Below are 18,071 nucleotides of genomic sequence, written 5' to 3'. Positions count from 1 at the left end.
TCTGGCTTCGATGAGTATGTTGTATCCTACGCTAGTCGCACCCTCACTAAAGCGGAAAAGAACTATTCAGTCACCGAGAAAGAATGCCTTGCCATTGTTTGGGCAATCACGAAATTCCGACCTTATGTATATGGCCGCCCATTTGACGTCGTGACTGATCACCACGCATTGTGTTGATTGTCGTCATTAAAAGACCCATCTGGTCGGCTAGCTCGCTGGGCACTACGTCTCCAAGATTACGATATTCGTGCAATTTATCGGTCAGGCCGCAAGCATTCGGACGCCAGCGCTCTTTCTCGCTCGCCATTTCCCCACGATTATGTTGCAGCGTCTGTTTTCAGCTGCGAATGTTCTTCACTTGAACAGGCCGACATGTCCGCTGAGCAACGCCAGTATCCATGGATAGCATCTCTCTTAGAGTACCCGTCTCAGACGCCTCCACGTACCGACAACCGTTGACTTCGACGAACTTCTCGCCATTTTACCATCCGTGACGGTCTTCTGTACCGGCGAAACTACCTAGCTGATGGCCGCAAATGGTTGCTGGTAATACCTCGCCACCTACGTTCTGACGTCTGTGCCTCCTTCCACGCAGACGTATGCTCGCCTACGAATTCGATATTACTGGCGCGGAATGTATTGTCTGCCCCAGGCCTTTGCTCAGAGTTCATACCCAAGTATGACGGTTCGTACCGGATCCTGCGCCAGACTTCACCAGTCAACCACATAGTTGAACCTATTCAGCCACCTACAGGTCAACGACGCCGCGGGCGCGAGACTGTGCACGTCGAGCGTCTAAAACCTCACTACAACCCACCAGTCCTGTTTGTGCTATAGGTCGCCAGGATGGCTCCTTTCGCACCAAGGAGTCAATGTAGTGACAAATACGGGCTCTAAAAACAACGAAGAAGACGTTTGTTGTGGCGGAGGCTCGTGCTGCTGCAGCTGCTGCTGAAACCGCTGGTTGCTGTCTCGGTCCTGTTGAGCCCAATAAACGGCTGTTTCACCCCGGCGTGCGTCTAACAGTATTCTTACACTGTTTTGTTTTCACTGGTAATATGTATTCAAATATAAACAAACTAGCCCAACTCTCAGCTCTAACCAATCACGTTTACAGTGGACCATACTGTGCAAGTGAGATGCAGCCCTGATAAACTCAATTTTAAAATCTCTGCTGCACTGTTCATCCTGCCCAGAATTGTGGCTGGATAGCAGATAGTACCAAGTTCAGGTACCCTGAAAGTGAACAAAGAATTTTCACTTCACTGCAACTAGGATTCTCTAACAGCATGTTTAGTGTTGTTACAGCAGTCATTGCAATGAAGCACAGCTATCCAGATTTCGAACATGCTTGTTTAAAAGACAGTACCCTGTAATGTTAAGTTGTTGACCCAATGAAACTAAGGTACATGTAGTGACATTGAGAGCTGAATAATGCCAAAGATGGCCTACTGTAATAGGCAAAATAAACTCGCAAAGCTTGATGTTTGTACAAGTTTCAGCTCCACAAAAGCACCCAAGAACAGTGATTTTCTGTTGTGCTTTCCTGCAGGAAGCTGCTGAAGCTTGTAGCTTCCTGGCATGTGACATTGAAGAAGCCCAACACGCTGCTGGCACTGCTGAACCATGAGCAAGTTCCTGTCGTGATGCGATGCGGCATACTGAAACTGGTGTCACGTGTTGACTCTGAGGTAATTGCGTTTTTTCTCTCTTATAAGTTCATGGCTTTAGTAACGTTGCTCGTGATTGTGTACCTGCCAACTTTCCCGATTTGCCCCGAAGTCTCTTGATTTCTGTCCTGTCTTCTCAATAGTATGATCATGCCTGTAGATCTCCTGATAACCTGCCTAAACTGAATTTCAAAACCCAAAAACTTCAGTGCCTGTATCATTGCAAATAATCGTAAGACCATTGTTGTGGCACGGCATCATTTCTGCCTTGACTCAGCAGCACACAAGCAGTTCTGGTACTCCTGCCCTCAAACATAAGATCTACTAGCGTAATGAACCCACCTGTTTTTGAAAAGGTTGATGCCAATTAGGGGGGAGGGTTCATTATGCAGAAGAAAAAAAAAAGCTAAGGGAGTTATAACAGGACTACAAAGCCTCTATTCGATAAATTCATATTCGGAACTGCTCATATTCTGGCCCACAAAATGCGTGACGAACCTTTTTTGTAGCCCAAAACTGTATATGCTCTATCCACACCGCACGTGCCGGGACACCTAATGCGCGCAAGGCAACGCTCATTTGCTTGCATGCGCCAGGTGTCCTGGCACGTGTAGTGTGGTTGTGCGGATAGCGCAAGTGCAGGCCAATATGCATTGATTGATGCTGAAAGCGTCGTCCAGCCGCTCGGTTCCCATGCTTCAGCACTTCAGCAACATCAAATTTAAAACTGGCCGTGTTGCTAGCGTACAGGCCAATTATCAACAGAAATGAAGTATCTGATGTGGGCGCTTGCACGTTGCGCGGCTGCGGGTGTACATCGCGGAAGGCGTGATCGCGCTTTGTTTTCTAGCTTTGTTTTCGGGCCGCTGTGCTTGCGTGACTCCATAAGCAGGAAGGAGGTTTCTTCTACCCTTTTCAATTTTGATTGACGTCATCTGCGCTCGTGCTGCTCGTAACTGTTTAGCATTAGTATTGTTAAACTATGTTCTGACTGTTATTGCTTCATTATTTCATGATATAATGGCATGATTAAACATTGTTTTCATTGTCAACGGCACTGGCAGTCACACTGAAATAAAATGCACAGATACATTAAAAAACAGTCTTTTTTTTTTAGGACCAAGGTGAGGGGTCGGTTCATAATGTGAGTGGGTTCATTACGCAAGTAAATGCGGTACTTCTAAAGTATGGCAAAGCCTTGTGAGTCCCTGATGCTCGGTGATGTGCTGCATCAGGCCAACTTAGTAGTGCATTTCAAGCGGTTTCAATTAGCTATGCACCAAGTGATGTCTGCCAATGTGTCTAGTCTGCGAATCACTTAAAAGAGAATGTGTCTATTCTGCGAATCACTTAAAAGAGAAAGCCTGCAGTGATGAGTGTGCCGGTGCATTTGTAACTGATGGTCTTTACTAAGCACATGAAAAATGCAGTATTAAATAATAAACAGACAACCATTAATCGAAATAGAAAATACGAAGTACCTTGGTATTTCTGAAGTGAAATAAATTTATACCTATTTATGAAACTCAAAACTACCAAGGTAAATTATATTGGGAATACATTCACGATTAAGAAATTAGCCATTGGCCGTGTCCGTGTCCGTTCAAGTTTGCCAAGAGCGAGCCATTTTCGGCTGACTGTGAAATGAAAGTGCATATTCTATGTGCTGTACAGTGCTATATTTGTTTCGCATGAGCCTTGGCTTCTAAACTGCAGGGATTTCAGAGTTCAAGAAGTGTTGTACAAGAAGTGTTGCAGGGCTTCCTCGAAGGGCCCGTTTAAGATAAACATGAATTTTGTTGCATATTCGAAACGTGTTACAGGGACCCTTTCAAGTGACTATTTCAGATAAGGACAGCTTTGTTGACTGATCACAAGCCTCTTCTGAAACAATTTTTTTTTTTTCTTGTAAAGGGGTTTAACTGTATCAGTCTGTTGGGGTTCAGCTGTAGTTTCAGCGTCAATCCTTACAGGAAGTGCTGGAGGCGGCTGTGAAAGTGATTGCGTCGACGCTCGGACTCGAAGCTTGCGACGTCGCTCCCACGTTGCCACTTCCTTCTGCCGAGACGCAACTCCTCAGAGAGTGCTTCGCAAAGTACGGCTTGGGTGCTGTTCAACGCCTGGCTAATGTTGAAGGAGCTGTGGAGACCTTTGAAAAGGCCCTTCGCAGCACAAGAAGGTGTGAGGGCGATGAGTCAGTGGCTACTATGGCACTCCAGGTGGTGAGTTTATCATGTTTACATTACCTGCTGTCAATGTTTCATGACTACTTCAAAATGTACTTTGTAATTGAAGCAGGCTCGGGCAAGTATTAATCATTTGTTCAAAAGATAATTTATGTCTATTTGATAGTGTTTAGTATCATATACATTCGGGACAAATAGCTTGTTGCTGCATGTTTTTACACAGATGGTTCAAGTTCTGAGAAGGGAACAGTTTGATTTGTGCAGACAAAGTGTTTTCAGTTTTGTCATTAAGATAAAAACTGCATGCTGTGGTGCTCTGCAAGTTTTATGCTTGGATTTTTTATGACCTCTTGTAGTTGGGGGTGTGATTGATTGATTGATTGGGTTGCTTTTGTTGGACAGGTGACCAAGGACTTGTTGAAGAAGCTTCCCAAGGAAAACCAGATGGCCCTGCTTGACACTCTCGTTGACCTGGCCCTTGACACGCCACCCGCCGTTCAGCATTCAGCAGTGCTCAGGGCTTTGCGTAAGGTATGCAAGACCAGAACAATGAGAATGAGCTGCATTCTTCTTTTTTTTTTTATGTGGTCTTTAATTTCTGGAGTTCACTTTATTGCCTCAACATCAGATCTGCAGTCTCATATAGGCCCAGTCCGCTGCAGTGGAGCAGCGGTTACGGTGCTCAGCTGCTGACTTGAAGGTCGTGGGTTCGATCTCTGCCATGGCGGTCACATTTCGATGGAGGGAAAATGAACTGTGCGCTCTCAGAGCACTTTAAAGAGCACCAGGTGGTCATAATTTTTGGAGCCCTCTACTACGGCATCTCCCATAAATATGTCGTGGTTTCGGGACGTAAAACCCCAGATGCTATGATATCGGCCCTTTTCATAATATGCAACTGCAGTTCCCTGATCTAATTGTTTGCCCTACTAATGGCAGCACCTGTTGAGTCCTCCTGTAGCATGTGCTGTGGCTTGTCTGTTATTCATGTTTGCATTGAGAAGAGAGTCTACATTGTCTGTGTATTTAGATACTTTAAAATGTTCATCGTTGATAGAGTTGTCGCAATGGCGGGCCATCATCACACACTCGTGTGTCTCCGTGCAGCCATCGTAGCACTCGCACCTAATCGCTGCGTGGTCTAGTGTTGATGCACTTATCGTAAAGGCTCCAAATCAGAAGTGCTTTTACAGTAACATATGCGAGTGAATAATTTTAAAAATTGAATATTCGAGCTAGTTCAAGCGTTTGAAACTTTCGAATGTGTAGTTTTCTATTCGAACGTGAATATTACAATTGCAATATTCGAGGAATATTTGAAACTTGCGAATATGCACACACTCCTAATAACTAGTAAATGCAGTCATCCTTTAATATGTCTACTACAGGTTTGAATGAATTTCCCGTTTTGTGTACTTTTTAAGCGTGGCAGTGTGGTAGTTGTCACTATTTGGTAATGCCGTGCCTATGCGCTCCAACTTATTTTTATATTTTGGATATTTCTTGTGATTCAGGTCTGCTGCAAGCAATTGACCTCAGTAAATGCTCTCTTGTGCAGATTCTTCACGCTGGCTTAAAATCATAAGTTCTTGTATTGTCACCAGGCTATCAAATGTTATCTTTGTCTACTGAATGTCAACTCCGAACCTACGTTTTCACTGTGTCAAAGTGCGCATGAAGTGCATTTACATGAAGATTTGAAATACAGTAGTATCGTGAAAATTTGGTGCTGTTAACACATCCTGTACAACATTGCGTGCGCTTATGTGCAGGTGTGTTCTTTTGGGAGCCTTCTCGTGGAACCTCTGCAGAGAACGAGCACGTCACGGCAGAGCCCAGCAAAGACGGTCAGGGAAGCCAAGAAGATGAGGTAATCGACTCGGCATTTATCGATGAATGCACCTCTCTAGCGTTCACATGTAACATTTGTTTGGAGACGAAAGGTGGTTAGTTCGAATTGTAAACGTGCTTAGTAAGTGGTGATATACCAGGCTACCACACTGCCTGGTATACCTCGTATGTTTCCTTTCCTTGTGCTTCACTTGGCCTCGGCAAATGTTTGCGTTTTCGGTGCACCATTGGGCTTGGTTATTATCTATCTGCCACCCCGCTTCGTCTTTCCACTTCTAAACAGAATGGTTGTGGGTCCCAGTTCAGCTGTGCCAGCTTCATTGTGATGAGGCTGTACACTCATAACCCCTTATAACATAGCTGCATATTACCCAAAAATAAGTTTGTTATATCCAAAACATTGTTATAAAGGTGTATTCCTAACACTTTATCTATTGGAAGACTATTTGTCATTTACTTTGTTATAAACGATATTTCGTTATATCTGGGCTTGTATCGAGGTTTCAGTGTTATTCTATAACGTTTTTATACACTCATACCTCGATTTAACAAATCTGGATATAACGAACTATTGGTTGTAACCAAGTAAATAAAGAGCTGTCTTTCAATAGACACAGTGTTAGACATACAGTTAAACTTGGTTATAACGAACATTCATATAACCAATTCCTCCATTCTACTTTTTCTATTCCCTGTCGTTACCCCATAGAAACACATGTATTTGCAATCAACAAAGTAACAGCGGGAGGCATCCTAGATGCAACAAATTTTTGTCGCGGATAATCAGGAATATTGCTTCAGGTTTTGTAATTTTGGCACGAGCATGCATCTTTTGCTGTTGCGCCCCCCCCCCCCCCCCTGATGAAGTGCGGAGCGGCAGGACAACTGCATAAGACGCACTCCCTTGTGAGAGCGAGCGCTCGTTATTGCACACGAGGTAGGCCCACGCCTCGCGAGCCGGCGTTGCCGCCGTTTATGCCACCGCAGGCGCATGTGCTAGTTTGCCCTATCTTTCTCTTCAAACCAAAACCAAGAAAAAAAGGAAACTTGTTTCGCGTTGGCAGTGCCACCACGCTTTTAATTAGCGTCACACGTGGCTGCACTGCATATACAGTGCGCTTTGCTGAATAGTTTCTCACGGTATCCATGTTCGCTTTTCGTTTTCGACGCCGTGCACGCGTGCGTGGTTTTACTGCACACGCATGGCGTGGCTTCCGACGACGTACAAGGTTTTCTTCAGTTTTGTTTGTTTTATGTGGACAGTCGGGTCGTCACTACCGAGGGAATGTTAGATTATTCACTGATGGAAACTCTCCGAGACCATGGTGACAACAACGGATCTTCGGAGGTCGACTTGTCACGTGTTTCTGTCTTGCGCTATGCTGTGAGTTCACAGGACCGTATAGCCCATTCAGCACCAGCAAATTGTAATGTTATACAAAGTAAGGCTGGCAGCCAAAAATTTCAGATCCGATATTGTGGAACTCCTACAAAACGCTGTTGTAAGCAAATACCGCCATTCCAGGTAGGAGATGTTTTATTCACACAGTCTCATCGCGTTGAAAGCGCACTGATGCTTGTTGAGATAGTGCGTACGCCGGGGATATTGGCAGCGTCCTTGAAATCAATGTTCACTGTTGCTACTCGAGCGAGCCCCACCCTCACCTTTGCGTTTTCTTATGCTCGTTCAAGACGGCTGGGGCCCTTTCTGTTTGAGGATTCAACGGCAGTTCTAACACTTGGGGGGGATGTTATTATATGCGCGCTCCAGACGACAGATATGGGCTAGCTCATTTGATCTCTGCTTCGGCAGCGCTCGTGTGATTTTATTCGATCGTAAACGTTACGGTGTGCAGGAACATGTTATCAATTTGAACTTGTTACGGAACATGGCGGCGACAGCAAAAACCTGCCGAGAGTTTCCGTATAACTGCTATCATATTAATAACGCGGTTCTTTACCACTGAATGAGTGGTTTTTTCTTGGTTAGCTCTACTTTCAGTCCCCTTTTATTTAATTTCTGCATTTATTTTTTGAATTTTCGTACCGAATCTGCATACAACTAAATCCACTTTCTTGATTACATGCTTTGGCCGCAAATAACACCCAAACAAAGTAAAGGAACACTCAACGACAAGCACAAGCGGCTATGAGTGTTCCTTTACTTTGCGTGTTTGTTATTTGCAGCCAAAGCATGTCATTAAGCAAGTACCAACTGGACCAACAATCAGTATTGTTACAAATCCACTTTATAACGAAATGATTTTCGTATAAGATTCAACTTTGTTATGATGAAGCTTGAGTGTACTGCACATTCGGCGCACTTTAAAAATAAAACATGGGGTGGAGTTCTCCTCTGTTATGTGCCTTATAACGTGCTCGTAGTTTTGGAATGTAAAAGCCCAGAATTTCTCTCGGTACTTTTTTTTTTTGCCCTACACTGAACAGATTGATGGATGCGGCGGATGACCAGGACCCAGCCGAATCACCTCAGTGGAAGCGCATTCTCATTCTTCTCGAAATGATCCAGAGCCGAAAGTCGATCGAAGACGTTTTGCTCCTTGTGGCACCCCTGTACACCTTGCTCAAGAGGTGAGTTGGCGCGATTCTGCTTATCAGTTCGGCTTTTCACAGCATAGGCCGGCATGAGTGTTGAAGAGATGGCATTGTGAATGCTGTCTGTGCTAGTCCTGAACAGTTGTACAATTCAAAAAGGTGGGGTTTTCAATTGCAACAGGTTGTAATACTTGGGACTAGGCTTGTGCAAATGGTGAATTTTAGGTTTGAGGCTAGTATGATCTTGGGCGCATAATTTTAAATCGAACGTGAATAGTGTTGATCACATATTGTAAAAAAAAATAAGCATATTTTTTATGGCACAACTAATGTGTGCAGTTTTTTTTTGTGTGTTTATGCAAAAGCTATTTTTTATGGCTCAAAGGCAGTTGAAACAACTTTAAATAGTAGCAGGATATTACTTTCATTATAAGGCAAGAGATAACTTGTAAAATAAGTTGCATTTTAAAGTTTACTGTACTTAGAACAAATCAGCTATTATAGAAGGTTTTTAATAGTTGATGAAACGGTGTAAGGGTTCATTAAACCATGAAGTGAGGCTTTGTGGCAGTGCTGATGTCTCCTGGATAAGTGGTCACACAGCTTAATATGCTGTTACTGTAGTGAAACTTTATTTACGGAGAGTTACAAGTGAATAAGCATTTGAATAGGTGCTTTCATGGCTTAGCACCCCTCTACTGCAGCAAAATCACCTTTACAGATTTCATGTGGATTAATAGCGTTTATTTGTTCATTTCGAATACGTTGAAGTGTTCAGCAATTCAAAGTCAAATAAAGTAATATTCGTTCAAATATTTGCACAATCCCATTTGACACCCCTTTGTGCCTTGAAGGTATAAGTTCATGCGATTTTGCCCAGTGCATTCTACTTTTTACATCATAAGGTGGTGTCAGTGCTGAAGAGTTTGCATTATGCCCCGCCGCAGTGGTCTAGTTGCTAAGGTACTCGGCTGCTGAACCGCAGGTCATGGGATCGAATTCCAGCTGTGGCGGCTGCATTTCCGATGGAGGTCCAAATTTTGTAGGCCCGTATGCTCATATTTGGTAGCACGTTAAAGAACCCCGGGTGGTCAAAATTTTCGGAGCCCTCAACCACGGCGTCTCTCATAATCATATGGTGGTTTTGGGACGTTAAACCCCGCATATCTATCAATCAAAAGATTGCATTATGATAATATTTTCTCTCTGTTGACCTTGGACAGTTTTGGTGCAGTTTTTTGAAACAGAAGTTTTAATTTCCTTGAGATAGTAATGCTGTGTCGTCCAAGATAAATTGTTTTTTACATTGTGCTGTCTTTTGTAATTGCTGAAGCCATTGTTATATTAAATGGGTAATGAAAATAAGGCTCCTGTGATTTTACAACTTCTTCACCACAAACAGGAAAAAGCTATTAAAGCTATTCGTGGTTTAAGTGATACACTAAATGCCCAATCACCACATTGCGCAGAAATACCCAACAAAATGAATGTGAGTTCTGCCATCATTGTAGCTCGATTGACAAAGCATTGAACGCATTATCTCAAGGTTGCAGGTTCGATCCCTGCTGGCAGCAGGTTGCCTTTTGTTCACCTCTAGCTCTTGACAGAAATTTCATAATTCCTGTACTGCTATTCTAAAAAAAAAAAAAAAAGACTTCAAATAACATCCCCCATACCTTCCTATGCATCATTGTCTGTTGGAATTCATTAATATTGTGCAGCAACATGAATACATGAACATCAAGTGGTGAGCCATAACTCCTTTACTCCTTCTTTCTTTCTTTTTTTCCTTTTTTTCACTACAGGAGCCTAGATTTGAACCAGAGTCCACATGTTGAATACCTGCGCCAATGCGTGCTGACAGCGCTCCAGGCACACGGCCTGTCTGCGCCGCGTCACGAACTGGCAACCCTGGTGAAGTGCCTGCGCCAATCGGAGAGTGCCCAGGCCCAGCAGCTGTCCCTGGCTCTCCTGAACCTCGCCGCCCAGAAGTATCCCGTACGTTGACATCGATTATGTGATATTTCCAAATTCCCCTTTACCTACAGCTTCATTTGTCCCCACGTTATATACTCATTAAAGCCTTGAAATAATGAGGCTTGCAATTAGACTGAATCACTTACAATATAATTTAAAGGGACACTGTAGTGCACCATCAAGACACTTTAGACAGATGAATTATTCTTTCAGGGCTCCACTGTCATTTCACCATCATAAGTGATGTTTGTGAGGGAATCCATGTCTAGCTGGGATTTTGCTCTTTGATGTTCGCCATACCATACCTATTGTTCAAATGAGCTTGGAGCATTCATTTCTGTTGTTCTACTGTGCACACTTCTGATTCCATACTGTTGCGGTAAGCTAGTTTGTTTTTTAATTCTCTTAGTTTGTAAAAATCCTGCTCCCCAAAAGGAACGTGACATATCAGCTATCTTAAAATTTCAAATATGTACACATACCTCATTATAAAAAAGTTACATTTTACACAAAAATGACTTTGTTATAACTAAAAATTTGTTACAAAGGTATATTCCTAACACTATATCTATCGCAAGACTATTCTTATTTTACTTTGTCGTAACCAATACATATTTCATTAGATCTGGGTTTGGTATATCGAGGTTTGAGTGTAATAGAAAATTAAGGGCATATTTGAAAGCAACATATAAATCACTTAAAATTAGCAATTTTCACCAAAGTCGACCCAGAACTGAAAAAGCATTTTGAGTGCCATGTCCCCTTTCATTATAATTTAAAGTGATGTTTGCACTTTGTGGGATGGGCTACTGAGGATAAGGGCTGCCACATGACTTGCAAATGCGCCGGAGCCCCTAATGTTTACCATGTTACATTTCTAGACGGTGATGCTGAGGTAAATATGAGTATTCTGGTGCTTGTGTGTGTTTCCTGGAATAACGTCAGCCCGTCTGATGACTGGCATTATCAACAAACACTTTTTGCAGGAGGAAGTGTTGCACAACGTGACCTCGGTGTTCACCTTCATGGGGGCCAACCTGTTGCGACTGGACGACAACTACAGTTTCCAAACAGTCATGCAAACAGTTGAAACAGTCGTCCCAGCTCTGCTTCAGGTGGGTTGTCATGATGTTTTGTTTTTTTTTTCTGCGATAGAGACGATCGGTGCCTAAAAGCGAGCTTGTTCTAGAAATGATGTGCTTTACGCCAAGGAATCCAGCTGCCATTTCAGTTATTGAATTAGTTTGCCTTGCTTGTGTTTTACAGAATTCGCTCAGCATTGCATAACTGATTATGTAACTGCAGTGCCAGGCTCGGCGGTATACTTCATGACCCGCGCGTTCACTACACACTCTGCACATCCTTTCTTCTCCGCGCCACGTAACCAACACGTCCAACTTCTCCCCCTCGTACCCTCGTCTCTCTCCTCCCGTGTACACGTGCGCTCCCCTTCTGTTCACTTGACACTCGTGCCATCTCGTTCTTCCACCGTCAACCACACACAGCCTCCAAAACCCGCGCCCAACAGACACGCACTCCCTGCTCCATCTCGTCTCTCTCAACGGGAGATCTTTAACCTTAGTCTTTCACTTTGTTGAGATATGTGCGGCAGTGGTTCTTTGTCAGACGCCTTTGGGTGATGTACGTTTTTGTTCACTCAGTTTTCTAAACTGCTTCTGGTGTGTACCAACATGCAGAGATCTCGTGCAACGCTGTCAGTTTAAATATCATGATTCGTTTTTTGATCTAGCATTAGTTGATGTGCACTGTGTTAAGGGGGGGCGCGGCAAGTAAAGTGCCGATTTTGGTCAAAATATGCGATTTTCTGATTTATTTTTTTTCGTAATCTTCAGACCTTCAACTTCCTTGTTCTAAAATATTACAGCGAAACGTGCGCTACAAATCCCGCAAATAGTGTTTTTGCCGAGGCTAGTCGCCGAAAAGTGCGAAAAAAAAGCCCCTGAAACGGTGTTGTTCACGCCGCACAAACGCGCCAAGTTGTTGACCGTGGGCCGCCATTTTGGTAGCTTTGGAAAGAGGAGAAAGCCGGCTTCCCGATGGTCGCGGTCTCGTATTTCGCCGAGTGAAAATAAAAGCGCGAGGAGCAAGTAAAAGAACGAAAACGAAGAACGGCAATTGGCTGCGCGGGTCACGTGGTAGCAGGCGCGACCTCTTACTGGTCAAAGCTGCGCCGCGCACCTTGGCAACCTTGGAAGCGCGAGCGCATCTGCGGCCGCCGAGTCGAGAATCATCCGGCGTGCGCTTCGTTTTTTGCCAGTTGGCTGTTTTTGTGATAGTTCGCGTGCTTTTTTTACCAAGCTTTGTTTACATCGGTGGTCTCTTCTGAGTGCTTGCTCATACTGCGGTGCTATGTTGTCGCAAAAAAAGTTCCGGAGCGTCCACAAGTACGGCAAGCGTCGGAAAGCTTGGAACAAAGGGCAGACGACTGCGGCTGCCGTCCCAGTCGCAGTTCCGGACGGAGCATGCTCTTCAAGCGTCACGGAGCCTCTACTCAGACCCTTCGCTGATTGTTGTGAGGCCGAGAGTGTGGAAGGTGCCACATCGTCGTATGTCAGACCGCCGGATGCCGTCGACCGTGATGGACGCTCTCGCGAACCCGATTGCGGTGGCACCGCGTCGGCAGCCGTTGCAACTCCGGGCGTGCGCGCGTCGAACATTCTATCGCGAGTTTCGGCCCAGATTCCGAGCAGTGAAGAAATCGCGCAGTGGGCGCAGACAAGGCGGGATGTTTTGGATGCCGTAGCATCGAAGTCCGCTTCAAAGCGGAAGCTCGAGCTTCTGAACGAAGGCTGCGACGAAAATGACGGCGGTAAGGACTCCACATTCTTCATTGTAAATAAGAAGATGCTGAACGGTCTGCTTTCGTCAGTAAAGTGCAACAAGTGCGACGAAGGGTCGATACGCCTCGAGACTACGCACTGCCTTGGACTCGCGGCGAGGATGGGACTTTTTTGTGACAATTGTGGCATAGTAAACAGTGCGTGGTCGTCCCCGAGGTGCTCCGGGCAACAAAAAACGAACCCCTTTGAGGTAAACGTGCGTGCTTTGAGGGCTGTGCAGTCAGTTGGCAGAAAACAATCTGCCATAAATGACATTTTTTCTGCGATGGACATTTCGCATCGAGCACTGCACCACAAGTCCTACCAGAGACTGCAAAGGAAGTACAGCCACCCTGCCACCACATCAGCTGCCACCCGCATTGAAGCAGAAAGTGCACAGAAGGTGCATGACATCTACAAGGACCTAGGAGGAGTGCCAGGCAACATTGACGTCATTTACGACGGCACGTGGATGACGAGGGGGCACAGAAGTCATATTGGCGTGGGCTGTGTAATCGAGCTGTACACAGGCTTGGTCTTGGACCACTGTGTCCTGTCCAACTACTGCCAAGGCTGTGCTGTTGGCCCCAAGCCTGGTGACGACAACTATGAGGAGTGGCTTGAGAAACACAAGCCACAGTGCCAAAAGAACACCGATGCTAATGCAGGCCAAATGGAAGTAGAAGCAGCTAGGATCATGTTTGAAAGATCGTTTACCAAGTACAAGCTTCGATACATCAATGTGCTCTGCGACGGTGACAGCCGTACGTACCTTGCCCTCACGCAAGACAAGGTGTATGGCTACATGGTGATTAAGAAACAGGAGTGTGTGAACCATGTGAAAAAAAGAATGGGCACTTCCTTGCGCAACCTTCTTGATGAGCACAAATCCAAAGGCCGAGGACTGAGCATGGGTGGCAAAGGCCGGCTGACGCAGGGCCTGATAAAGAAGTTGACGAATTATTATGGCTGGGCCATTAAGAGCCACCCCAACGATGTTCCTGGCATGGAGAGGGCCATCATGGCCACTTATTACCATGTAACATCCACAGACCAGGATCCACACCACGACCTGTGCCCAAGTGGGACTGACTCCTGGTGCCCGCACAATCGGGCATTGGCCAAGGGAGAGCCGCTGCCGCCTCACAAACATAAACTGCCCCCTCACGTGCGAGTGGCACTGCTGCCAATCTACAAGCGCCTCTCGAACAAAGAGCTCCTTGAAAGGTGTGCGCAGGGAAAAACCCAGAACGCTGTGGAGAGTATGAACAGCCTCATTTGGTCACTCCAGTCCAAGAGCCAGTTCGCGTCCCTTCGAAGTGTGGAAAGTGCAGTTGCAGATGCAGTCTGCCGTTTCAATGGTGGCTGCAAGAGTGCGCTGCAAGAGATCACTGCTCAACTGGGCTTCAATCCAGGAGACTGCTCTTTGCGGCGAGCAGCCGAAAAGGATGCCAAAAGGGTAAAGAGGGCTCAAAAGGCGCATTGTTCCACGACAAAGAAGCGCAAAACTGGGTTGCGCTCTACGGAGGCCAAGGCCACAGCATCTCAGGATTACTGCCCAGGAGGATTCTGAGTGTTTTAGGCATGTTGTGAACTTCCAAACAAGAGTGAACTTTCAAAGTCAGTTTTCTCAACTCTTGATTTTCGCCTATGTGCCTTCGCTAGAACATCAGTCATTTTCTAACAAAGACTGATAGAGTCGTTCCGTTTTTTGCACTAGGCTCAGGAGGCCTTTAGCAGTGCAATAAAGCTTTATCTCTCTTCTTACTCATCATTTAAAATTTTTAGAACACATTTTATAATTACTGCGATGTGTGCGCAAAACAACATCCATGTTTTGGAAATTTTATTTATGGTTACAAGAACTAGAAAAATCAACTAATAGCTTCTTTGCACAAGTTGATGCTTTGGGAACATAATAATATGAAAAAATAATTTCATTTAGCAATAATTATCTCTTTAAGTGTGAAGAGCATTAATTAGTATAATTATGCTTGTAACTCAAAAAGTACAAGAGGTATTTGAAAACGGTTTTCATATTTGGAATCCTCACAATTATCCACATACACACACCAAATTTCATCACAAACAGTACATTAATAAAAAAATTAGTTTTACTTGCCACGTCCCCCCTTAATGCACTGACAATTACGGGATTAAGATTTGATGTTGGCAAGGGAGCCTTACCTGTCATGGTACAAGTCAGTCTTTCACAAAGCTGCGTGCTTTATGAATACCAATAGACTCACACTAAGCCCTGCTGTGAAATTGGGTCTCATATAGATGCATAACATGTTGACATTCAGTAGACTCTCATTAAGCAGAACCTGAAGGGACTAAGAAAATGTGTTCCATTTAACGGGAGTTCCGTTTACTGAGAGATGAACAAAGGTGGAGAAAAATCTATGACACCAATTGTGCTAAAAGCAGTTTCATTTAAGCAGTAGCTCCTATAAACAGATTTTCATTCACAGAGAGTCTCCTGTAATACAATTAAACCGGCTTATAACGAACTTCCATATAACGAATTCTTCAATATAACAAAATTTTTTCCATTTTTCATTATTACTCCACAAAAGCACATAAATTTGCAACCTCCCTGTGACAAAGTTCTGTAATACCTCGTTAACTCGAAGTTGTAAAAACCAAGGAAGATTTCGAGATAAGCAGATTTTCGAGATAAGTGAAGTTATGCAAATCGCTGAAAAAAATCAAGCACTTTTTAGCAAAATAACTGCTACTTACTGGATCTTCAGCAGCAGTTTCTGATGTTACTTCTCGTGAAAGTTTGTAAGAGAAAAACAATATCACACAAGAGACGTTAACGAGCTTGATTTTGCAGCACTGCCATTTTATTTAGCGGAGAAGAACTTCCTAATGCTTATCTGCTTTGCGGTGGTGCTCGGGCCTAGGAAGGCATCCTCCGCTGCTTCATGTATCGCATCGGACGATCTTCCCCTCCGCTGCTGCAGTTGAAATGCATGTGCCCCATTCGCAAGGCCAGGGCGTCTGCCTTCTCCATCATCAGTTCAGTAGTAACGGGAAGGTTGGCTGCTCTGGCATTTCGCAGCCACACCATTGAACCCGCTTCTGCAGGCTGAAAAAGCTCTGCTGATATCCATCGAGCACCTTCTGCTTATTTTTCAGCACCGTCGAAAGTGTAGGCAAAGGGATGCCAAACTCCTGCGCAATGGTCGATTTCGTTCGGCCTCCTTTCTCCGCTTTCTTAATTAGGACAACCTTCCTTTCTTGCGTTAGCGACTTGCACTACTTTTGTGTTGCCATGCTTGCCGCACTTACGCTAAGTCGCTGCTCCACAAAGTCAGCGTTAAATGCGTGCTGCGTGCGTTGCGCAGATTAGACTGAACGGAAATTACACCTTAGAAAAACAACGAGCACTGCAAACGAACGAGAAAAACGACGCGGCTATGCTACTACGCCAAGTGTGGAGCGAAGAGGGAGGCCTTCTGCCTGAGAGTCACATGACGTGCCACAGGGTTGCTCCACAAAGTTGACATGCTGCTAGGCTCAGACTTCACGTTCGCGAAAAGTATCAACGTAGTGGCAGGCGCAGATAAATGAGAAATAAAAAGTAAAAATTTGACGGATTTCAGGCGTAGCAGCATCGTGCGAATCTTGTGTAATGGCCGGGTGGCGGAATTCTCATTCCACCCCCACTCAAGATCGAGATATCCGCAATCTGATCCAAAAGTACTTTGAGATAAAGGGAAAATAATACATGGGATGTAACGGAGAAGGCTCGGTGCCACGGAAAATTTCGACTTAGTCAATTTTTGGAGATATGCGAGTTCGAGTTAATGAGGTATTACTGTAACAGAGGGAAACAGCCTTGATATAATGAATTTTCCCCACGGACTATCTAGGAATTTCGCCTCTGATTTCGGCATGAGCATGCGTCTTTCGCGGTTGCCCTGCCGCCAACAAAGCGCGTAGCGGCAGCGGAGCGCTCATCGCCTTGGCGATTCCCAGGTGAGAGCGAGCGCTCGTTATTACGCGCAGGTGTGCGCGAGGTGGGCAGACGGGCCTGCTCCTCGTGAGGCGGCGTTGCCACTGTTCTTGCCGCAATGGGGGCCAACGCGGATCTGCCCTCCCTTTCTTAAGTAAGAAAGAAAACTACTTTTGCGTTGCCAGTGCCGTGCTTTTAATTAGCGTCACCTATGTGGGGCCAAGGTGGATATGGATATGCATGTCGTTCTCTTTGTTTTATGAAACTGTGTATGCGAACACAGTTTCACTGCACGCGCATGGTGTAGCCCCCAACAACATTCAGCTTTGCTTTTTTTTATTTTTAAATGGGAACAACCGTGTCGTCACCACACAGGTGATGTCATATTAGGTAGGCACTGATGAAAACTCGGAGGCCTCGGTGACATCCACGGATCTTCGGAGGTCAACTGATGCCGTGTGTCTGTTTGCACCGCAAGTTCGAGGGACCGTAGCTTCCCCGATTAGCCGTTTGGCTCTAGCAACAACACGACGGCACGTTGAATGCAATGCAATGAATGCGAGAACAACAAATTGTATTGTTATATTAAGTAAGGCTGGCGGCCAACTCTTCTGGATTCGATATCGCTGAACTCTTACTAAACGCTGGTGTAAGCAAAAACCATCATGCTTGCGCAAAACGTGCAGCACAGTCACTGTGAAAGCTGGAAGAGTGGCCTTTCAGACCCTTTTCTAAACACTTCTTGGGTGACTGCTACAAGCACACTTGCTAGGTACCCACTACGCCATAAATAATCATATATTTTGTGTAGTAGGCCGACCTTCATTGTGCTGTCCTTCATCCTTCTTTGGAAAAGTGTGGTATCCGCTACATACTTGCAAGGAATTCGGTTCAAGTTTTTTTGCGTAGTAGCTGGCAACGACGAAGAATTATACCTGAAGTGGGTATGCACCACAGTTAGTAGGTAATCAAGAACAAGCTTTTTTAATGGGTTGGAGCATTATTACACAATTTGCATTATTGT

The 18,071-nt window shown here is 44.9% G+C and overlaps 1 protein-coding gene across 2 annotated transcripts in view; it reads left to right on the top strand.

The window, feature by feature from the left end:
* l(2)k09022 (HEAT repeat containing 1 homolog l(2)k09022) overlaps nucleotides 1–18,071 on the top strand; it is a 147,275-nt gene that overhangs the window by 85,009 nt on the left and 44,195 nt on the right. For both annotated transcript variants that reach the window (XM_075873504.1, XM_075873505.1), the window contains exons 20-26: nucleotides 1,553–1,691; nucleotides 3,644–3,892; nucleotides 4,259–4,387; nucleotides 5,629–5,726; nucleotides 8,156–8,299; nucleotides 10,069–10,261; nucleotides 11,227–11,355. In XM_075873504.1, coding sequence (XP_075729619.1) covers nucleotides 1,553–1,691; nucleotides 3,644–3,892; nucleotides 4,259–4,387; nucleotides 5,629–5,726; nucleotides 8,156–8,299; nucleotides 10,069–10,261; nucleotides 11,227–11,355 — 1,081 coding nt within the window. The remainder of the gene's footprint in view (nucleotides 1–1,552; nucleotides 1,692–3,643; nucleotides 3,893–4,258; nucleotides 4,388–5,628; nucleotides 5,727–8,155; nucleotides 8,300–10,068; nucleotides 10,262–11,226; nucleotides 11,356–18,071) is intronic.

Source organism: Rhipicephalus microplus, chromosome 9 (assembly GCF_043290135.1).
Source record: "Rhipicephalus microplus isolate Deutch F79 chromosome 9, USDA_Rmic, whole genome shotgun sequence".
NCBI lineage: Eukaryota > Metazoa > Arthropoda > Arachnida > Ixodida > Ixodidae > Rhipicephalus > Rhipicephalus microplus.
Note: the sequence above shows the minus strand (reverse complement) of the source record. Positions and strands in the feature narration are given on the sequence as shown.